General features: G+C 37.9%; 3 protein-coding genes, 1 long non-coding RNA gene and 1 pseudogene across 5 annotated transcripts; all 5 read right to left on the reverse strand.

Moving 5' to 3' along the window:
* Nucleotides 1-239: 239 nt before the first annotated feature.
* LOC142531835 (protein COFACTOR ASSEMBLY OF COMPLEX C SUBUNIT B CCB2, chloroplastic) lies at nucleotides 240-2,339 on the reverse strand. Its single transcript, XM_075638108.1, has 7 exons — nucleotides 2,126-2,339; nucleotides 1,919-2,037; nucleotides 1,760-1,831; nucleotides 1,074-1,217; nucleotides 797-950; nucleotides 510-701; nucleotides 240-363 (listed from the first exon to the last, which is right to left on the reverse strand). The coding sequence occupies exons 1-7, from the start codon at nucleotides 2,301-2,303 to the stop codon at nucleotides 359-361; spliced, it is 864 nt and encodes a 287-aa protein (XP_075494223.1). The 5' UTR covers nucleotides 2,304-2,339; the 3' UTR covers nucleotides 240-358.
* A 2,643-nt stretch (nucleotides 2,340-4,982) lies between these two features.
* Nucleotides 4,983-11,371, reverse strand: LOC142531163 (uncharacterized). The gene is made up of 2 exons (XR_012816220.1): nucleotides 11,305-11,371; nucleotides 4,983-5,532 (listed from the first exon to the last, which is right to left on the reverse strand). It is a non-coding gene; the product is annotated as an uncharacterized LOC142531163 (long non-coding RNA).
* Nucleotides 11,372-13,206: 1,835 nt separating this feature from the next.
* Nucleotides 13,207-14,648, reverse strand: LOC142531938 (putative non-specific lipid-transfer protein 14). The gene is made up of 2 exons (XM_075638220.1): nucleotides 14,263-14,648; nucleotides 13,207-13,475 (listed from the first exon to the last, which is right to left on the reverse strand). The coding sequence occupies exons 1-2, from the start codon at nucleotides 14,643-14,645 to the stop codon at nucleotides 13,442-13,444; spliced, it is 417 nt and encodes a 138-aa protein (XP_075494335.1). The 5' UTR covers nucleotides 14,646-14,648; the 3' UTR covers nucleotides 13,207-13,441.
* Nucleotides 14,649-16,058: 1,410 nt separating this feature from the next.
* On the reverse strand, nucleotides 16,059-17,589 carry LOC142531788 (heat stress transcription factor B-2a-like; annotated as a pseudogene).
* Nucleotides 17,590-19,580: 1,991 nt separating this feature from the next.
* On the reverse strand, nucleotides 19,581-21,908 carry LOC142531665 (protein phosphatase inhibitor 2). Of its 2 annotated transcripts, none has more exons than XM_075637887.1 (4): nucleotides 21,730-21,908; nucleotides 21,108-21,229; nucleotides 20,229-20,402; nucleotides 19,581-20,026 (listed from the first exon to the last, which is right to left on the reverse strand). In XM_075637887.1, the coding sequence occupies exons 1-4, from the start codon at nucleotides 21,735-21,737 to the stop codon at nucleotides 19,782-19,784; spliced, it is 549 nt and encodes a 182-aa protein (XP_075494002.1). In that variant the 5' UTR covers nucleotides 21,738-21,908; the 3' UTR covers nucleotides 19,581-19,781. The 2 variants fall into 2 exon arrangements, with proteins under 2 accessions (XP_075494002.1, XP_075494003.1); XM_075637888.1 differs by having other exon boundaries at nucleotides 21,108-21,223; nucleotides 21,730-21,880.
* Between the last annotated feature and the right edge of the window lie 1,408 nt (nucleotides 21,909-23,316).

The following is a 23,316-nucleotide window of genomic DNA, read 5'->3' on the forward strand; positions in this document are numbered from 1 at the left end:
TCGGATTATGTTCCGCCATGATAAATAACGAGCGGTGAAAAAATACTTACAACTGATACTTTGCTTTTTTATCAAACTAATGTCATGTTTCATCATGCAATGCAACCCTTTCTTGGTCCATTCACGACAGAGATTAGTCATTGTCTAGGTTACTTAATTCGGTTTCATCGAGCTTTTGTCCAAGCTAAAGTCATGAATGTTTTTTTTTTTTTTTTTTACCTTAAACAGCGTCTTTCCTGTCCCTTGCTAGAGTCTGGTGTATGACTTGGAGAAGTTCCTGTAAGAAACAAGGATTGATGGGGCTCGAACCCGCATCTGAGTCCTGATACTTGTATTTGACTGATGGCATCTCACACTTTTATCCTACAAGTTATGGAAAATAAAACTCTAAATAATACATACAAAATCCATTCATACAGAATCAAGAAAGTATATGCAAGTGATGCAAAATAAGAGGGTATGACGATTATTTCCATTGCCTATATGTAATAAAATGTCTTTTTAAGTACCTCTAAATTTGTTGGCGATTGCAGCAATCCAGGCCTTGTCTTTATCACTATATCCATAATCAATACTAGAAGCCAATAGAACAAAACCCGAGTTCTTCTCCCCTTCCTCGGAGCTCAAGTTCGATTTTTGCAAAATAGGTTGTACGACGAGAGAACGAACACCCTCAGGGACCATTCCCATTAGCTCAGAATCTGCATTTCATGAGTAAATACATCATGAATGTCGATAAATTCTAGTAGAAAAACATCCATTGTCATTTGCAAAAGTAAGAACACCATGTTTATACTTGTAGCCTGTTGAAAATACAAGGGACTCTTCAAGTTGGAGAATCCAATCTTCTCCGTCTGTTTCTCAAACCAACTGAAAGCATTTTCTTTTGATACATCTTTAGGTACGTTCCAATAGCCTCGCACACACAATTTATTTTGAACTGAGACGAGCTACAGCATTCACAAAGTTCATAAGGCTGAAAGACATGTCACAATTCACATTTGTTTAAGGTATTAAATCTTCCATCTTATGTCCCACTACATGATAATTAAGGTATTAAGGAGGCAACGCACCACGGATATTGAATTTGTATTCCGCAGTAGCACATATGTTCCCCACGCCAAATCTTCCTTAAGGGAATCTGCCATGTTTGGAGACATGAGGAAGATTTGCTCGACACCTTCTATGATATTCTTCTGATCAATTGGAGTAGCCCCCTACACGTAGCCACATAATTGTCAGTAATCACTGATTCGACGAGCTCAAGCTAATGAGAGGTGCCCTCCAATAAGTTTATACTTTAACATGCCATCTTATGTGCGAACCAACAGGTAAATATACACCCAAAATTAATGTTCTCACACTTTTATGCAAGTCAGACATCATGCAACAAAAATCTAGAGATGATCAGCCAAGATCAACTTAATTTAACGCAAAATGGTCGCATCCACTTGTTTCGAACTTGCTATCTTGTACTCGGGTACCATACAAATAACCACTCATCGCAAAAACTCGAACTCATAAAAAATGGTTTGACGATAGTTTTGTCTTTAACATAACTAGTCTTACATGAGCTTGTTCTTCCGTCCCACCAGCCAAGCTATACACAAATTCTCTTCACATCAAATCGGAGATTGAAATAGCATAATAAAACTTGTTTAGGCATTTGCACACTCAGAAGTTCTATTACTATGCTCATACACATTTTCTTCTAGAAGTATTAGAAAAGGAAAAAAGTCAGCAAATTTAAAAGTTTTACCTTAAGAAATCTTCCAATATATGGAACACATATACAAAACGCAGCCAGTGAAAGTCCTAAAGCCTCTGTTCTCTACAAAGTATCAAGAAATCACGCGTCTCAAAATCTCCAAGAATATAGTAAAATTCACAATCACTTCCATATCAGAAAATCATTAACCAGTTGAGCTGGAGTGATCGATGAAGAATCCCAGCCCACAAAATGATTCAACAACAGAAGCGCCCCAAATGAATATCCAATGTATCTGGGCAAGTAAGATTCATCCAATCCAGGTATCCCTTTAATCATAAAACCCAAAAAAATTCATACAAATCTAAAAACGAAATTAAATGGTGAGGAAAACGACCGAGAAGGAGAAAAACATACCCAGTGTAAAGCGAAGAACTGAAAGATTAAGCCGCTGCTGCTGTTGAGGTTTGGCATTTTGCGAGCAAGAAACTACTGCCCAAGATGATCGATTTTTGATAAATTTCGAGGGGAAATAGGATTTGGCTCGAGTTGTGATGAATGGCATCATGAAAAGGGAAGCAACTCCCCCGCTCATCTTGATTTACCAGCTGAAATACGGAGGAACGGATAAAGAGATGAAGCATATTTCAACCGGGCCGAGCTGGGGGGGGGGGTCTACCGGCCCAAACTTTTGACCTTATTTTAATAGGCCCGGGCCTCAACTCAATTCGAACAATGGCAGTTATCTTTTATATATTTTACATGTTGGAAATCGTGTCTTTCGGAATATAAATTTTTATATTTTATAACATAAATACTTAGATTAACATATGAAAAATTAATGCATACTAATAAACATCCATAGGTATTTAAGAATTATATCTCCAAGCTGACTTCAACTATTTTGAATGTTAAGCGGATATTAATTTTCTTGTAAATCCTTACGAAATAGGCGCTTTTATTTATGCTTTCCATTGCGTCTCTGTTAAGTCCACGATCAGATTCCAAATCCCCTCGCTTGATTGCACTAGAAAACAAGTGAGATTGTGCGTTGAGATGAAGAACGAAGCTTGTGCGAAAATCCATAAAATTATGAAAGAAATTACAGCCAAGACCTAGTTTTTGAGATAAAGAATTCAACTTTTGAATGATGAATGTTATTTTCAATAATATGCTCTCATAACCTATTTATAGACAATCAACATCATGTAGGTCATTTACTAGTTTCGTTGGACTAGGAAATGTACACTCCAAGTCAATCAAAATTGTTCCCATATATCATAACCAACTTTTGATCCATTCATAATCCTGATCGACGATTTAATATCATCGATATGATGACTATAAACAACTCGTTATTATAATACATGATTTGATTTTTCTGTGATCATCGAGCTGTTGAATTTCAAATGCAGGTGAGAGTCGTATACCAACAGCTTGCATGTGAGTGATGCTGCAACAAGGATTGCTTGTAAGAATGGTCATTTTTAAAGCCAATATTTTAGAGGAACATAGAGGGGTGGTTCTTAAATATCGCAGGAGAACGAGTAGGCAAATCCAGCAGGGGCTTGGGAGAAAAAAATGTCATATATAATATTGCCTGATAGCTCTATTTTCAGGTGTCCAGCAAAGGCGGAAACGGGTTTAGGGAGAATAAATTTTGCAATTGATTCTCCTATTCTATCGATAAAATGACATAATTGATCATTAGGCATCCCTCACAAAAATTAAAGCAAATACAGACGAAGTAAACTAGGCATAAATATACTTTTTATAGCCAAGATCTGAGCTTTCATGCCACACCGGACTTAGCATTGTCTGCTCATAGTTACAACTTCGTTAAAATCATTAGCAAGAATTCATGAACTCTTAGTATAGCTAGCCCACATGAAATCTCACAGCCTTCGATGAATATATGGGGAAATCAGACTGAAAATATGCTGTTTTGAAGACAACTTCGGAGGTTAGTTTGAAAATAAACATGAAGGAGTATGAAACTAACCACCGCAGCAAGGTTTATTCCCACCTTCAAAGAGGTAAGACTTCGACTCAAGGATGATGCATATGCAATATGTTCCCTCTCAAGACAAGCCCTTTCGGAAAAATCATCTGTCTGTGTCTCCGTAGGCGTAGGTTGAAACATGTCTGTGATTTAAACAACGTGATCCAAGTTCAATATCACAGGGAACATTCTTAGACAAACCTGCTTACAAAGCCCGTTCGTAATTACTGCATAGTTGTTCGAAAACAATAAAAGTGAATAAGAATGCAAGAACTAAAAACATTAAAATGGAAAAGAGACAAATCATCTAACCCAACTATTTGCATCATGCAAGACGAGGCTGTCATATGACAAACTTTGGAAGGTTAAAAATCAGAAATCTTTAGTCCAAACCCGGAGTCTCCGCATTGAGAATAGTAAGTACATGATCATACCCAAAGCCTTGAGCTAGATCCGTGGTGATGTAGTAAAAAATTGTAATTACTCGGACTACTCTGCATGTTCGTAAATGAATCCAAGTAATTGTAGATCGATATTCCAGATAGCTTGTAAGCAGACCCAAGTAGCTGGTGGAGAAAAAAATTTCTGATTCAGATGTTTGCCATGCATTAGACACTCAACTTTATTATCTGAAAGCTAAAGAGCTTAAACATAACATAATAAGAGTGTGTCTTGAATAATAAGAGTATTCCTCTATTTATAGATTTTTTAGGAGTGTCTAATGGACTTGAACTTTTATAAGTAATTTGGATTTTAACAATGAGATAAATAATAAAATTGAAATATACCCCATCACTTAGCTAGCTAATAATTCACACATATAAAAGTTTCATCAGCATTTTCAAATTGTTTTTAAATATATATATTTGTTTGAAAAAATGATTTCATGATTTTAAAACTAAAAAATCAAAAGATCATAAGCAATTAAGAAAAAAAATTAGTGAATACATGTATGGAAAATCAAAAGACTAAAATCAAATTTATTTGATTATTCATTATTTGTTGTGATTTACATTATTGCAAATATTCTTTTATTTTACACGAATAAATTTTATAAGCCTAATTACATTTAATTTCCTTCGATATTATTTGTATGCCTGCTAGGGATGTCATCGGTTTTCTTGTTTTATGTAATATTGTTTGTATGAGTAGGTCACATACATGCAATATAATAGTATATAATATTTGTTCTATGTTTATACATACGGGTCACATTTATTAAATCAAAAAGTATGTATTATACCGACAGAATTACCCCAAATAAACACAGACTATACACGAAAGACTGATGCATGCATTCAGCGTTTATACACGTACAATTCTAGACTTCCGAAGGCCAAAGTTATCAACTCATATACTTCCTCCGGTCCGAAACGGACTAGCTACTTCTCTACAAGCTATGACAATTAAAACACCTGTAACCCGAGAACCCGAACACTCTTCGAACAATCTAACTAATCCAGATACTCAAAAAGAGCAGTCGAAGTCACTCGGTAGAGGACATTGCTAATCAATATAATCGTAATCAGAATCATCATCGTCCACAATCAAAGGTCCAGCTGCAAGAAATGTGTCGAGTACCATTTGCTCCCACGTCCTCAAGCTTGTACTGAACCTGTGAAACCGAGAAGGGCTGGTGCTCGATTGCGGCTCCAAAGATTTTGGAGGTAACAAAAGGTCGACAGATTCTGGATAGTATTTCAATGTGCATTTTTGGTGTTCGTCGAGCATTTCGACATCAAAGGCAGGTGAGAGTGGTATACCAACAACTTGCACATGCTGCAAGGATTGCTTGTAAGACAAAACTGGTCGTTTTCACAGCCTCGTTTTTAAAGAGAGATGATACTCACGGGAAATTTAGGGTCCGCTCCCAGCAAGTGTCACTAGTGCAGACGCAGGGTTTTGAAATTGTCCTGAGCCTGAAATCACGAAAAAGACCGTTAAAGGGGGCCAGGAGGGTGTCCTTGCGTAGCCCCTCCGACGCTCAAGTCAGTGACTGAGGATATATAGGGGGAGCAGCTAAGGGTGCTGCTGAAAACAATATAGTGAATGAAATATCATACGCTCAAACCTGGTATTTATAAGAGAATACATGGGCCCTTCATGGGCCTGTCTTCCATTTGGGCTAGGGATGGGCCAGAGATAATGGGCTCATCCATGGGGTATCACCAGTCTCCCCCTCCCGAGTCGAACTGAATCGCAGGTTCGAAGTTCGATTAGTCGTGCTGTCCTCGGGTTACCGGGTGCGAGTTGTGCATTATCTTCCAGCCTTTCGTCAGTCCCCAAAAATTTGGAAACAAATCAAATCGTAATCCTAGCACCGCTTCATCATCACCTCGCCATCACCCGAGCTACCGCTTCACCCTGCGCGCCGGCCCCGCCTCGCCCAAGCTACCGCTCCACCATCGCCTCACCCGGCGCACCTCCTGCTCGCCCAAAGCTTCACCCCCGCTTGCCCGGCGCACCTCCTGCTCGCCCAAGCGCCACGCGCGCCCAAGCTTCACCCCAGCTCGCCCGGCGCACCTCATGCTCGCCCAAGCGCCACGCTTGCCCAAGCTTCACCCCAGCTCGCCCGGCGCACCTCCTGCTCGCCCAAGCTTCACCCCAGCTCGCCCGGCGCACCTCCTGCTCGCCCAAGCGCCACGCTCGCCCAAGCTTCACCCCAGCTCGCCCGCTCTCGGCGCAGGGGTCGCCCAGCACCGCGCGCAGACGCTCGACCTGCTCCATGCTCGCCCAAGCTCGCCCCGCGCCGCGCATCCTGCTCGCCCGAGCTTCACCCCAGCTCGCCCGGTGCACCTCTTGCTCGCCCAAGCGCCACGCTCGCCCGCCTTCTGCTCTCGCCATCGCCTGCCGCGCTTCACCCTCGCCCTCTCGACGCTCGTCTGCCATCACGTCGCATTCACGCCCAAGCACCTTCTTCGCTCTCGCACGCTCGCCCAACCAGCGCACGCTCGCCCATCACACCTGCTGCGTGCTCGCCCCGCTCCCTTCACCTTCTCGCCCCATCCCCTTGTCAAGTCGACCTGCCGAACGCACGCTCGCCTGAGCACTCGTCCAGTACGTTGAGAATTTTGATACATTGCCTTGCGATTGGTTGTGTGATTTCTGAAAACTTTTTATGGGGGCGTTGCCCCCACGACCAGACCGGGCAGATCGATCCCCGCGACCTGACTGGGCAGGTCGAATCCCGTAATTTTCGCAGCGGCAAACATTGTTCGTTAATGACAAACGAAATAAATTTTTCTAACACAATATGCCCTCGTCGCCCCCATCTTCAAGGTCCTCTACTAAGCTTTTGAAGGGAAATAGTTTCCAATTCCCCGTGCCCTTGACTCCTCTGCTAACATAGTTCATAGCAGGAAAATAAAATTCAACACCTCCACCCTCTAACTCCTCTGCTAGGTGACGCCATAGCATGAAAATAAAATTCAACGCACCCACCCTCTAACTCCTCTGCTAGGCGATGCCTTAGCAGGAAAATAAAATTCAACGCCCCCACCCTCTAACTCCTCTGCTAGGCGATGCCTTAGCAGGAAAATAAAATTCAACTCCTCCATCTAACTCCTCTGCTAGGTGATACCTTAGCAGGAAAATAAAATCAACACATCCATCCTCTAACTCCTCTGCTAAGCCAGGTCTTAGCAGGAAAATAAAATTCGACGCGCTCACCCTCTAACTCCTCTGCTAGGCGATGCCTCAGTAGGAAAATAAAATCAACACCTCCACCCTCTAACTCATCTGCTAAGCCGGGCCTTAGCAGAAAAAATCAAACTCTCACCTCATCATCTCATAACTCCTCTGCTAAGCCGGGCCTTAGCAGGAAAATAAAATCAACACCTCCACCCTCTAACTTCTCTGCTAAGCCAGGCCTTAGCAGGAAAATAAAAATTCAACACCTCCACACTTTAACTCCTCTGCTAAGCCGGGCCTTACCAGGAAAATAAAAATTCAACACCTCCACACTCTAACTCCTCTGCTAAGCCGGACCTTAGCAGGAAAATAAAAATTCAACACCTCCACACTCTAACTCCTCTGCTAAGCCGGGCCTTAGTAGGAAAATAAAAATTCAACACCTCCACACTCTAACTCCTCTGCTGGGTTATACCTTAGCAGGAGAATAAAAATTCAACACCTTCATCCTCTAACTCCTCTGCTAAGCCGAGTCTTAGCAGGAAAATAAAGATTTAACTCCTCCACCCTCTAACTCCTCCACCCTCTAACTCCTCTGCTAGGTGATACCTTAGCAGGAGAATGAAAATTCAACGCCCCCACCCTCTAACTCCTCTGCTAGGTGATACCTTAGCAGGAAAATAAAAATTCAACGCCTCCACCCTCTAACTCCTCAGCTAGGTGACACCTTAGCAGGAGAATGAAAATTCAACTCCCCCACCCTCTAACTCCTCTGCTAGGTGATATCTTAACAGGAAAATAAAAATTTTCTTCTACACGCTGCTCCTCTACTAGGCGATGCCTTAGTAGGAAAATAAAATTTTTCTTCTACACGTTGCTCCTCTACTAGGCGATGCCTTAGTAGGAAAATAAAAGTTCTCTTCCACCCCAACTCTGCTCCTCTGCTAGGCGATGACTTAGCAGGAAAATAAAATCTCTCTTCCACCCCAACTCTGCTCCTCTCTCTTCCACCCCAACTCTGCTCCTCTGCTAGGCGATGCCTTAGCAGGAAAATAAAATCTTTCTTCCACCCCAACTCTGCTCCTCTGCTAGGCGATGCCTTAGAAGGAAAATAAAATTTATTTCATCCTCACAATACAACAACATCCATGAACTTAATATAAGAACTTGGTTTTATTGAATTTCAACTGATTACATGGGAAAATGCAAAGATGAAATACATCAACAATAAATTCAAGAGTAATATTTTCTGAGGTGGTAAGCACTTCAGGGTCTCTTTGAAGCCTTGCCCTGCGCTTTCTCCAACTTTTATGCTCCTCTTATACCTTCACAGAACAAAGTTACCCACTTAGAAGCTTCTTCGAATGACTCTACAACTGCAAGACTGAGCTCAAGCTTCCATGCGAATGCTCGTAACCTCTCTTTTCTTCTTCTTTCACGATTCTTTCATAACAAAGACGTGCGACTTTTTGGTCCCCGCATAGGACTCTAACTCCTTTTCCCACAGGAAACTTAAGCTTTTGATGATAACTGGAAGTTACTGCTCTAAAATCCTTCAGGGCTGGTCGTCCTAGAATTCCATTATACGCTGACGGGGTATCTACTACAGTGAAGGCTATCATCTTTGTTACCCGCCGAAAATCAGTCCCCAAGGATAGGGAAAGAACAATCTGACCCAAAGGCAAGATGACGCGTTCTGCAAACCCATACAGCGGGGTGGATATCGGCTCAAACTCAAGTCCTCCCATCTTCATTTGATCCAACGTACTCTTGAACAAGACGTTCACAGAGCTTCCATTATCAATAAATATTCTCGCCACATCATAATTGGCAATGGTGGTCGTTACCACCAAGGCATCGTTATGTGGAGTCACAACGTCTCAGAGGTCTTCCAGCCCAAAGCTGATGACGGGGTCTTGTGGTAAGTCTGCACCCCTAGATATCTCAAAGTTCTCCAACCTTCTCCTATGTGCCTTCCGAGCTCGCCCAGAGTCTCCATCAGTAGCACCCCCCGAGATCATATGAATCATTCCTCTCGTAGGGTGGTTATCCTCATTCATTCCCCTCCTCGGTTCGACGAGCTCCTGAGAGACATCTTGACATCGACCTTCCCCTCTCTGCTCCCCGATCCTCTGATTTATCCATGGAGGGCCTTGACCACGCCTAGGGGGCGAGCGAGACCTTTGTCGACTCCTGAATGAGGATCCTTCTCGTCTATCCCGTGAAGGCAATCTAGCACTGCACCCAACCCTTCGCGACTTCTCCCACCTCCCCGCGGGCTCCCTCACCTCCATCACCTCGTCCCGACTCCTATCCAGGGGAACATGGGATGAGAATTGTCTTCTACTACTAGTTCTGTCTTCCTCTCTTTCCCCCGTACCCCTCTTCCTTCCTCCTTTCTCCGCTCCCTCAACTCTACTTCCTCCGGGCCATTTCTCCATCCTTCTGTACCGTTGGGCATCTTCCAAGTTTACATATTTCTCAGCTCGAGCCAACAAATCATCATAGCTCAACGGAGGCTTCTTGACCAGCGACTTGAAAAACTCCCCTCCCCTCAGTCCTTGTGTGAAAAAGGCACTTATCATGATGTCAGGGGTAGCCGCTGGTATTTCACAGCGCTGCACTGTTGAAACGCTGGACAAATTCTCGCAAAGTTTCATTCTCTTGATGTTTCATCACGAACAGGCTCAAATAATTTTTCTGGTGCCTCTTGCTGCTAGCAAATTGGTGCAAGAAGGCAACTGAGAAGTCCTGAAAAGAACGTATAGAGCTGGGCTGCAAAGTGTTAAACCACTGCTGGGCTGACCTCACCAACGTGCCCAGAAACACCCTGCACCTGACTCCATCCGAATATTGGTGCAACAGAGACGCATTCTCAAACCTCCCCAAGTGTTCCTCGGGGTCAGTATGTCCATCGTACTCTCCCACATTCGACTGTCGAAAATTTGGAGGAAGCCCTTCTTCTAAAATGGTTAGTGAAAAAGGACTTCCTCTCTTGGGTGTCGGCGCTCTGCTCCCGAACTGCTGCCTCAACATTTGTATTTCTTTCCACATCTCCTCTATCTCCGGATTCTCTTCACTTGGGAGGGGTCGCGTCTCCTCCCCCCTACTCTGACTGCCCTCCACATTCTCCTCTTGCTCCTGGCGAGCGGCTTGCTCTTCTACAAACATAGACTTTTTATTCCTCTTCATTGCCTCATCCACTGTCCGGGTGATAAATTGGCCCAACTGTTCCAAAGTCAAGTTCCCAACATTCTCATTGGGATGGGTTTGCTCGACCCTTGTATCCTGAAGGGGCCGCTCGGTTCTTGTCTCTGGACGAGGTTGTTCCTGTCTCGTCTCGAGACGCGGTTGTTCCTGTCTTGTCTCACCATGAGACTGTTCGGGTCCCCTTTGAGGACGCGATGATGCTGAGGTAGCTCTTCTACTTCCTTTCCTGCCTACCATCTCTACGTCTCAACTCAAGTTTTCCCACAGACGGCGCCAAGTGATACTCACGAGAAATTTAGGGTCCGCTCCCGGCAAGTGTCACTAGTGCAGACGCAGGGTTTTGAAATTGTCCTGAGCCTGAAATCACGAAAAAGACCGTTAAAGGGGGCCAGGAGGGTGTCCTTGCGTAGCCCCTCCGACGCTCAAGTCAGTGACTGAGGATATATAGGAGGAGCAGCTAAGGGTGCTGCTGAAAACAATATAGTGAATGAAATATCATACGCTCAAACCTGGTATTTATAAGAGAATACCTGGGCCCTTGATGGGCCTGTCTTCCATTTGGGCTAGGAATGGGCCAGAGATAATGGGCTCATCCATGGGATATCAAGAGACATATGATATAAGATATAAACTGTTGTTCTTAAATATATAGCAGGAGAAAGTGTAGGCGGATCCAGCAGGGGCCTGAAGTGATTTACTCCCCCGTGGACAAAAAATTTTGAGATTCAATATCTAGAACATAAAAATAACTCACCATATATAATATTGCCCATCCACTTATTGTGTCTACACTCTGCCTAATAGCTCTACTTTCAGGATTCATTTCCACCAAAAGCCAATATAAATATATAAGTCTTGATGTATAATTGATTATAAATATTTTTTGTTTGAAAGAATGATTTTACAATTTTATGCAATATACAAAAGATTATAAGAAATTAATTAGTAAATACTTAGTTATAAAACGAAATAATAATAAATCAAATTTATCTGATTTTTCATTATTTGTTGTGATATATATTATTATAAATATTCTTTTTTTTCACACGAGTAAATTTTATTTATAAGTTAATTACATTTCCTTGGGTATTATTTTATGTTATCAAGTAGGGGTGATCAAATTTTTTTTATTAACATACAAATTGTTCGAACCGAATTGCTCAACATCATTTTTTCTGATAACTACGATTAAAATAATAATTATAAACCGCATCATATATAGTGCGGGGATTTTTTATTTTTTTATTGCAAGAACCACACCAAACAGTATCACCTTATTCGTTTGACATAGTATTTGACATAGTATTATAATAATATATATGTAAACAACATACTTAATTAAAATATGATGTCATTCATTATCTCTGGACTCTCGTTCAAAGTTCTTCTTCCAACAGAACAACTCATCATCTTCTTAAATATTCTTCAAGTTATTCTTAAAATGGAAAAATTATGAACAATATAATGATGCAAAACCTAACCTCAAAAATTATGTACAAAATTCTGACATTTAAATGTTTCTCTTGACCACTTAAATGATCTTGAACAATTTTGAAATAAGTTTTTTGTGAGATGAATCCGTGAGAGGGGTCGATCTAATCTATATATGCAATTAAAACTGAGATGAATATTGTATTCCGAATTCATTTAAGATATTTTTTTTGATTTTGCACTTCTAGAAAAATTTATTAGATTTGTTTTTCAAGATATACTGTATCCTATCATTAGGAATGATTTAATTAAGTTGGAAACTTATCTATAAGATATAAGGTATTGACTTTAAATTAGAGTTTGATTCTTATTAAACTCTAGTTTCCTTGTTTATAGGTGGGAAGGATTTACGAAGATATAGGTCAAAGAAGAGACTATATATATAAGAGGGTCAATTATCAATAGGTGCAGAGATGCAGAAAAATACGTTGACGGCGACAGGAGCTTTGGTGAAGCATATTCAGTTCTTGAAGATTTGCATAAGAAGCAAGGGTGGTCCGTCTATCTAGTAACCCTGTTGCCGATTGGTGTTGCCAACACTCAAGAGCAACACTAACGCAGAGTGTTGATCGAAGAGTGGATTCATTTGGTTTTTAAGCAATACGTGTTTGTTTTATGCATCTAGATTTGATTTGTGTTTTTGATGCATATTTTAATTTCTTAGAGTGTCAAGGAATTTAGCTTTGTTTCTTTCACTGGTATTGTTTTGGTGTGAACAATTTACATAAGTTTTCTAGTGAAATTTTTGCCATGAGGCGCCGTACAAGTCTTTGTACTTGTGCATAATTTAATCCAAGTACTTATTTAGTAAAGTTATATCCGTGTTAAATAATAAATTTTCGCTGCTGTGTTGTGTGCAGTGTTGACAACACCGAGCACAACACCCAATTCTAATATACTAGTTTTTTTTAATATTTATTTCCTTTACTTTATGCGCAATAATTCTTTCAAAAGATAATCATTTTGATATAAAAATAATATTTTTTCACGAATTGGGTCAAGTTGAAGACACATCACATAAAATTGAAACGTGAGACGATCTCATATAAATTTGTTTTAGATTTACAAATTAAATCTTGTTTTAAAACTCGATTATCGATAATTACAAATCCGAGTCATTTTAACATGTTAGTTAAAGATGATATGCATGAAAATCAAACATAACTATCACAAAATCTTCCAACAATTAGAAGCTTCCATATTCTTATAATTTATGGTCACAATCGATGCTTAATCATTTCAGAATTGTATTTAATATAATAATTTATTTATATTAGTATGTATATATAAGAAACTTGCTTATTATTAATTTAATTTTTGAAAAATATAATTTAATAAAATATTATGAGATCCTAGTAGGATTTGTTTGTCCAAGCTTTGCCAGCCTCGATTCCTTGTATTCATCCTCCCTTCAGTTTGGAGTATTGGTCAATGCTGCAGAAAATTAAAACTACATTTTCAATCTAAATATGTATTATTGCCAACTCAAAACTATTAAAACATAATTATTATTTTATTTAATATAATTATAATTAGTTACTCCCTTAATTAAACCAAATGTTTTCATTTAATCGACTTCATTAATACAAACGAGAGTAAATGTATTTAATTTTCTATTTAAATGAAATAATACCAACATCCATCCAAATTTTATTATACAAATCTTATTATCTTATTGGTTTTCATCTTTCATCTTACCCTTGTAAAAATCAATCATATTAAAAATTATTATTTATCAATCACTTTTTTTTATGAGTGAGAATCTACGACCGCTACTTTTCGGTGTATATTGAATAAACACTCGAACTAACGCAATAGTCTGCAAACTATGTTACCCAAGTAAACCACACAAGGTAAGCCAAGTTTGACAAGCCCGTTCAAGAAGGTATTGATAAAGAAAATCGAACTCCGAACTATTAATCAAATGCTCACATAATCAACTTGAACATCATTTTGAAGCTATAAAATAATATTTTACATGTATAGTTATCTCACTGTTCGTGCTTCTTTTTAATATCATGCTTATTACTATAGTATAGAGTCTTTTTAAAATATGTATATATATAATTATTTTCAATGTTTGAAAATTTTTACTAATCATACCAACTCAATTGTGTAAAATCATATTGTAAAAATTAATCAAATTATGATTAACTATAGTATATATATGAATATAATAAAATGAGGTGTATTAAGTAGAAAAACTTTGTATTGATCTTACTATTCACAATCAGTGTTAGGATCAATGGTGAACCCAAGAGAGACGCCGCAGAATCCGGGCAAGGTAGATATGGCAGTGGCGTTAGGGCTGTAATTACTTATCAGTTCCATCACGCACCGGCAGACGGTGCGGATATTATCGCCGGAATTTGCCAGATTGTTCAGGCTGGTCATGGCCACGCAGCATGGAGAACCCGGAATCGGGTTCGGGGAACCATATGTCACGAAGCTCGAGCAGGCAGAGACAAGCGATGTCACGGTTGTGCAGTCGGCAGCGAATACTACCCGAAACCGAAAGAGCACAATGGCCACCACAACGATCATGCGAGCTGCGGCAGTGACTGAACTGATTCGCATCATTTTGTTATATCGATCGAACATCATTTAATTAATCTGTTATTTTAGTAAATTAAATTAAATTGAATGAGGAAGAAATCTTTGTTATATAGTGCACTGCAAAAGTAGGTGGGCAAGGTTTGGTGCAAAATGCGTAGCGTGGGCTAATTCCATTTGAACGAGGAGTATGTTTCTTGTGAGACAGTCTCACGAATTTTTATCTATAAGATGGGTTAATCCTACCGATATTCACAATAAAAAGTAATACTTTTTTGCATAAAAAATAATATTTTTTTATTGATGATCCAAATAAGATATCTATCTCACAAAATATGACATGTCAGACCGTCTCACATAAGTTTTTGCGTTAAATAGGATGATATTATCATATGTGAGTTGAGAACGCTACGTGCAAGCTACAGTTCATGATCCATTCAAACTATATGGTAATTTATTATATAAATTGTAAAAAAAATTCAAAAATTGAAAGTTTTAGTTCGATTTATAAAAATTATATAATCAACCCAGATTGATAAATGCCATTTAGATACGATATAGATTTGGTCAAATCCTCACAAATCATATATAAATATATTTTTATTCAATATCGATATTCACTATCTAATCTTTAAATTATGTATCTTCGTATACAACTTGGTCAATATCTAGGACCCTTTTGTTAAAAATAACATCTGATCTCGAATTTGATATTAAAATAAATCAAAACTTATGAGGGCAAGCTTGAGTAAATTTAAAATAAAATTTTTGAGCTTACAAGTCGCTATAGCGAATATACTTCAGGTCCACATCATGTAAATTTGGTTAATGAGACACTAACATAAAGAACTAATATTTTTATTAGATGATTCAAATAATAAATCTGTCTAACAATATACGATCCGTGAGACCGTCTCACACAATTTTTGATATGGACCACAATGTTTGGTACCATGAACTAAACCAGTCAAATCGACTACTTCCGCTCACGGTCATGATGTTTAATGAGATGTAGATTTCTTATCGTATTATCGTAAATTGTATTTATAACTTAAAACAAGGTAAAAATTTGTGTGAGACGATCTCACGAGTCATATTCTGTGAAACATATCTCTTATTTGAGTCATCCATGAAAAAATATTACTTTTTATATTAATAATATTACTTTTTATTGTGAATATCGGTAGGATTAACTCGTCGCACAGATAAAAATTCGTTAAATCGTCTCCCAAAAAACCTATTGCGGGGGGGTGAGGGGGGGGAAAAGATGAATTATTAGTATTAGATATACACCCGATATAGGTTCAAGTGAGTCAACTCTACGAGATTGGGTGGCTAGTATTCTCTTTCCTAATGTTTATTTGAATTTTCTTTAAAAAGGAATGAACTCGCACGCTGGACCAATAATTGACGTAGCTAGCAAAAGAAGGTTCTACATAAATAGGCCTAACAAAGAATATAATGTAACACGATTAAAATTAATATAAAAAATATTAAAATTAATATAAAAAAGAAGGTTGAAGAAAAGATTAATCTGGTTATTATCATCTATGCTAATCCCCACCACACCGTTGGTAAACAAGATATCAACGGCATACCTTTCTCGAGTTGCTCCTCTTAAGACAAGGTGACGTCTGATCGGGACCGCTGTTTCCCCGATCTAACGGCTCGGATTTAATGTCCCTCCCCGGCTGCTGGAGCCGCAAATCCACGCCATGTGTGGGCGGACCATTTTCGCCTTCGCGCCCGCGTTTCTGACCGATTGGCACTCCGAATAATCTAGAGCTTAGTTCCTCCGCCGCGGATTTCATGTCATTCACGGCTTCTCTGTCGTTTGATGGCTCCACAACAGCGGTGGTGTCAGTTTCTGTGCAGAATCCAGTCATTGGGAGTAGATCCAATGGTTTCACCGGATTGTCTTCCCAGCTTAATCGGCGACGATGATGCTCTTGGCGGCCGTTGCTACTGTTACTGCTTTTGTTGCTCGAAAAATTCGACATTAAGTTGCAGATACTGTGGCACATGTTCTTCATTTGGCATATCTCTTTGTTGAGGTGAACGTTTTGCTTTCTCAATCTCTCGTTTTCGCCAATCAGCTCCAGCGTTGTTGCTGTCGAGTTCGCGAACGAGGGAGGGGGAATCAGAAGAGGTAAGAACCTGTTCATCGCCGGAGTCCGACCAAGACACCTCCGGTGGAGTTACAACTGATGTGGGTAGCAAGGCAATCGCAGGTGACGAGGCCGTCGCCGCCGTGACCGGTGACGGAGTCGCGATTTTCCGTCGCTGTATATCGCTCAGGAGGTTCTTCTCGCCTCTTCGGAAGCAATCGTTGGAGAACTCCCACCGATCAGGTACTAACTTCCTAAATCCCTACATTTCCACCAAAAACAACTCAACAAATCGCCAAAAAAAAACACAAAATTCTACACCATTCAACCTCACGTACGTATGTGTTGAGCTGACGAACGAAACTGGAGAAATTGTTGTGCTTGAAGTACTTGGGAAGCAAATCCCTCGAGAATTCCGTCTGATTCCACACGACGAAACCAGATCCGTCTTCGTTCCACGAGATGACGTCATCGACGGCGTGATCGTCGACCAGATGATACGTCTTAATCAAGAACGGCGTAGGAAGCGATCTCGCCGTCAATTCACACCCTCCCCGCCGAGCCATGCAACTCCGCTTGACCTTCTTCACAATTCAACCAAAAAAACAAGAAAAATGAAAAAAAAAAACGAAAAATCCGATCAGAATCGCGTAGAAAATCAATTAAACTCACCAAAAATTCGGAGGCAGACCTAGCGCGGCGAAAGATCGGAGCAAGCCTGTAAGTCCTAGAAAGTTCTACCACCACGGTGAGATGGGAAGAAGGACGTTGATTGGGGAAAGAACGAGAAGTTTCGAGGTACGGGCCTTTATGTTATCATGAATTTTTTTACAAAGGAGTTTGTAGAAACTTAAATTCTTAATTAATTTTATCTCTTATTTTTTAAAATATAAACTTTAACACGACACAACAAATATATTAAATAATTATAATTTATGTATGATACTCAGTACAACTCATCATATAATCTTATTTAAATTTTCAATTTGTTTCCAATATGATTCAAATTAAACGTAAAACATCCGGCCTGAATTAAAGTAACAAAATACAGACTCAAAAGATCACCAATATGTATTGATGTTTTCAATCGAAAAATTTGAGTTCACAAATAATATTGTCGATAATACCTCCAAATTCAGTCAAATCTACGTTTATTGACTTCATAACTTATATCGATATTTTCAATCAAAAATTTGGGTTTACAGATAATATTGTCGATAATATCTCCAAATTCAGTCAAATTTACGTTTATTGACATTATAACTTGAAAGACTAATTGTATGTCTTTCTCAAAAACAACTATGAAATCTATTTTGCGTATCCATGAAACTTGTAACTACTCGTTATTTGATATCAGAGTCTTTTCATAAAAAAAAACTGTTACCACAATGATAACTGTTTTATGTTTTAAAAAATCTGGCTAACGTTAGTCAAAGTTGTGGTCTGAGTGAATACCCTTGAAATTTGGTAGTCTTACTCTTATTTATTTAATTTTTAAAAAATAAATATTTTGTTAGACGATCTCACAAATCTTTATATGTGAGACGAGTCAACCTTACATAAAAAGTAATATTTTTTCATGGATAATCCAAATAAGAGATCTGTCTCACAAAATACGATCAGTGAGACCGTTTCACACAAGTTTTTGTCACTTTTTAAAAGAGTATGTCTTTTGTTAGACGGTCTCACGAATATTTATCTGTGAAACGGGTCAGTCCTACCGATATTCACAATAAAAAGTAATACTCTTAGCTTAAAAAGTAATATTTTTTCATGATGACTCAAATAAGAGATCCGTCTCACAAAATACGACCCATGAGATCATCTCACACAAGTTTTTATCATTTTAAAAATATTATCCACCATTTCTCAGAAATAAACACGCTAGTTCTCGTTTGTTGTCATAGAAAATTTTCACTACATTTGTTTATTTATTATTTTTTAGCAAATATTTAGTTAAGTTAATTTAGAAATTACGAGAAAAGTTCATCCCCGACCATTCTTGTAACAATTTTTTTTTTATCACATTATTCGTTGGTTGTCACGTTTACAAAGTTGCAACTACTTTATAATTCAACATATTTTAAATATGTTGTATTAATAAAAACTAAATATTTGACAATCGATTGTTAATGTAACAAAAAATATTGCATGAAATGTTAGAATATATTTTATTTTATTTTATTTCAAAAATAACAAATATCAACTCCCGATATATTTTAAATATGTTGAATTATTTATAAATACGAGTGATTAATTGTTAATGTAGTGGTAGATAAGTTTTTATGTGGCTGAAAAGTGAGGGCAGATATTATTCTCATCCAAATATGGATTATGGTCCCCAATCATTTTTCATGAATTATCTAATTATATTTTGAATAGTCCAAGCACCAAAGAAAATGACTAGCGTTGTTGTCCCTTTGATCACTGAAGTTTTCCAGCTTGATATCATAATACGTTTATAGTAAATTTTTTGTGAGTCAGTCTCACGAATCTTTATATGTGAGATGAGTCAACTCTACCAATATTCAGCATAAAAAGTAATATCCTTAGCATAAAAAGTAATAATTTTTCATGGATGACCCAAATAAAATATCTGTCTCACAAAATAGACCCGTGAGACCGTCTCACACAAGTTTTTGTCATATGTTTATAATAAACCATATATAGTTGTAAAATCTAACTTATGCATATTAAAATATATTTTTTAAATAACACATTTTGTTCTAACTAAGATTATTCTATAAATTCTTATAAAATCACTTTATAATATTGACAACATGAGTTTTAAGGGCTAATAACTTTTGATCGTATTGCATTTTAAAGAATCCATATCGCAGCACAAACAATTTTAGATGTCATTTTATGAAACAGTAGGTTCAAATGAAAGTCTCGCATTATAAGAAAAAAAGCATAATTCCAAGCACACGTCTGGTGAAAAGTTATGTTTCCAAATTTAAGGCCAATATGAATGCATAAATACATGTTACAAAAACACAACGCAGGAGTTCCAGAATCACAGTATAGCAGCAAACCCTGGTGAGGACAGACACTTAAAAGAGTTGTATCATGTTGTCTGTCAACAGGTATTAAGAGCCCCATTAGCAGCGGGCGAGGATCCCTCAATTTCAATGTCTTTGACTCCATCGATTATTGATGGCGACGAATCACCATTTCCAGCCTTCTTTCTATTGTCATGGGGTTCCTCGTCGGACCCTTCTTCGAGAAAGGATCCCTTTCGTCGAAGTTCTTTAACCTTGCGGAACTCATCGTAGTGAGCTTTCCTATGCTCCCTGAAGCTCTTGCGTCTCTCAGAATCAGAGCCTAATAGGTTGCAGTAGAACACGAATTAGATTTAATAGATGCAGCGGTAAACCTAGGGGCAACTTTTTGGTAATGAGTAGGAATGAAACCTATTTCTCAAAAATTACAAAAACTTTAAATATTTTTTTCTGGATAGGGTCCAGCTTCCAAATGGTCTACCCATTAACATGAAAAATTTAATTTAAAAAGACAAGGAAAGAACCTTCTTCATCTTGTTCCATTGCATCAATCTCATCTTCAGATGAAGTCCAGCCTGAGAGAAGTGAGTTATTTTTGCTCGAGGAAGCTACGTCATTTAATGCTGAACGAATAGCTTCTGCATGCACCGCCTCTTCAAAATGATCCTCAGAACTCCCTCGAATAGGTGATGGTGATTCTACATCCATGAATAGAACAGTGAGGAAATGTCTTAGCCCATTTAAATCATTTCCACAACTAATAACTCCTTGAAATCGGAAATTTAAAAAAAGTTCCAACATATTGAAACCAGACATGTGGTAGACAGTGTTGGCATGGCACATAGGCACACCAAACGGGAGTAAAAGCAAAATATAAACAAATACATAGCAACTTATGTGTCAGTGAAGACAAACAGCAGTTACATGTCTTACATGCTAATTCAGTGTTTTATTCATTAAAAAATAAAAAGCTTTCCAACAAGTAGCAAGATACAGTAGTAATTTGGATTGAGTTTCAGCTATTTGGCAGTATGAATGAAGCCTGTCAACGGATAGAATATGTGAGACTGTCTCAAGCTAAACAAGAAAAAAATGTATCTTTATTGAATATGCAATCATAAAAAATCCACAAGCCATACACGAATGGAATGCCAAACATCTATTGCAGAATCAAATAACCCCCAAAATTTACTGCGCTGATGCAAGAAATTACACCAACTAATTGTACCTCTAAACAGCCATGCACAGCAAAATAAAGGTAAATAATACCAATAAAACACAAAAATATCTGGGAATCATCAACATATTTCTTGGGGGTGATACCCAATATCATGCTAAAAATTTAGATGAATGTCAATATCACAGCAACGTACTCAGAACCATACAAGAAAAGAAAAACTTACCATCATCATCATCAATCATGGGATGATATGGTGTCTTTGGTTCAGTTATTTTCTGCCTCACAGGCTTATTTGCCTCGATTTCACCCAGATTATTTTCATCCCATTTCACTCTACCCCTGATACTTCATAAAATGCCAGTGTCAGCATGATTACAATGAGAGCTTAAAGGTTTATATCAACAACATTTCATATTATAACACTTAAGTGCATAAAGAGGCTCCATTTGTCAAGAAAAGGAAATTGGAAATTTTTCAAAAAATTATATACTTACGACAAGTCAATAACAAAAAAGACAGACAATTCTTACTGTTAAATTTAACTGCGAAAGCTAACCCCATTTACACCAGTCAAAAAGACAACAATTTTACCCGAACTAAAAATAAAGTTTTCAATCCTCCATTCTGCATGACATGTAATTCAAGTAAACAACAAATGCATGGACTCCATGACACAGTGTCCACCCAGTGGCAATTCCAATACTTTGTTTTAAAGTCCCATTGCCAATACTTTGTTTTAAAGTCCCAGTTCAATTTGTTTGGGCATCCATCAGGCCAAATAACTTTTGAGTACTAGCAAAATATAAAAGAAAATGGTAAACGACAAAGCATGTCAAAAGAATTACTGTTTCATCTCAGCAATCCGATGCTTCTCGGAAGCAAGGTCTCCACCAACGAAAAACTGGTTCACTGTCCGGAGAAAACAAACACACACATTAATAAAATCGTGAAGCCGAAGAAGATACTGAACAAAGAAAAACAAACTAAATCGAACAACTATGGCATGCTCAGGAGTTAAACCAAACCAAACCAAACCATATCATACAGCAGTTGCCATATTTGACCCTTTTTCACATTCCATCCACAAATCCTTAAAAAAACTGAAACTTTAACACTTCAAGTGCCAAGATTCTCATTATATTGAATTGCAATCAAGCCACAAGCAGCCAAGTTACTCGCTCGAATTTGGCTACCCAGTTTTTTAACTTCAACATAATGTATACATCGATTATAAAACAGCCATAGCATAAAAATTCAGGTTCTTAAATCGCCGAATCCTCCCTGATTGGCAAACTGAAAAAAATATAAACAAAAATAGAAGAGAGACAACAAAAGCCCTAATTCAGACAGAATTCAGAAAAAACAATACCCACTACAATTCAGCGATCGATTATCAACGGAAAATAAACTGCCCAATAGAACAACAAACAACAAACGAAAAAAAATCGTTTAAATCATATCGAGAACAATTTAAAATAACAACTATTATTTCAGAAATCGAGATCGAAACATTTACAACGAGCAAGAGAAATAAGATATATCATATAGGGTGAAAATAAATCAAGAAAATGGAGAAAATTAAACGAAGAACAATTGTTATACCTCAAAGAAGAGCGATGGATCTTTCCCAAGTTCTGAGGTTCCAGGCCAATGCCGAGTTTTGGCTTTTTATTTCACCGGTTCTTCGCGGTATTTCATTGGACTACCGAAAGTGTCCCGGTAGTTGGAGTAAAATAACGAATGTGCCGAAGATGACCATGACGTTCTTCGACGTCACGTCATAAAAAATAATAATAATCTAAAAATAACAAAAAAAGAACATATCGAAAAATATATTTAAAATGTGTGTGTTGAATATTTGAATGTTGAAAATAAGAGTTGTAAATATTGAAAATTAGTGTGTGATGATGTAGGTAATGATGTATTTTATTTTTGGATTATTTGTAAAGATTTCCTATAAATAGATCTCTCATTTGTGAAGAAAATCACAATTGAGTAGAGAGAAATATTATAAAGTGTGTAGTTTGGTAAATTTTGAGAGTTTGAGATTTTTACTTTTTACCATAAATTTTTACTTTTTCACAACACGTTATCAGCACGAAGCTCTAAAAGTCCTCCATCCTTTTCCAAGCTCCAAACAGAAGAAAAAGGTAACAAAAAGTAATAATATTTATTTTACTGTTATTTATTTATTGTGTATATATTTAATATATAATATAATGTTATTATTAATAATAAAAATAATTTTTTCAAAAACTTGTTATAAATCCTGGGAGGATGTTAAGACGACATCCCACACTCCCGGTAAGGGATACGACAAGTATAAAAGCCTATAAGATTTTTAAATAAAATATCTTATGACACATCATTATAATAATATGATATGATATACATAATTATTTAAATATGTCTAATATTATATACATCATATT

Source organism: Primulina tabacum, chromosome 17 (genome assembly GCF_025594145.1).
Source record: "Primulina tabacum isolate GXHZ01 chromosome 17, ASM2559414v2, whole genome shotgun sequence".
Taxonomy (NCBI): Eukaryota; Viridiplantae; Streptophyta; class Magnoliopsida; order Lamiales; family Gesneriaceae; genus Primulina; species Primulina tabacum.

Excerpts from the sequence above, each read along its gene's own strand:
- LOC142531835 (XM_075638108.1), bottom strand. The coding sequence starts at position 2,303 with ATGAGCGGGGGAGTTGCTTCCCTTTTCATGATGCCATTCATCACAACT. Across the intron at positions 1,832-1,918 it reads CGATCACTCCAGCTCAACTG|AGAACAGAGGCTTTAGGACT; the intron begins GTTAATGATTTT and ends GATACTTTGTAG. Across the intron at positions 1,218-1,759 it reads ATATTGGAAGATTTCTTAAG|GGGGCTACTCCAATTGATCA; the intron begins GTAAAACTTTTA and ends GGCTACGTGTAG.
- LOC142531665 (XM_075637887.1), bottom strand. Across the intron at positions 20,403-21,107 it reads CATGATTGATGATGATGATG|AATCACCATCACCTATTCGA; the intron begins GTAAGTTTTTCT and ends TCATGGATGTAG. Across the intron at positions 20,027-20,228 it reads AATGGAACAAGATGAAGAAG|GCTCTGATTCTGAGAGACGC; the intron begins GTTCTTTCCTTG and ends GCAACCTATTAG.
- LOC142531938 (XM_075638220.1), bottom strand. The coding sequence starts at position 14,645 with ATGATGTTCGATCGATATAACAAAATGATGCGAATCAGTTCAGTCACT. Across the intron at positions 13,476-14,262 it reads CCTAACACTGATTGTGAATA|CATTGACCAATACTCCAAAC; the intron begins GTAAGATCAATA and ends AATTTTCTGCAG.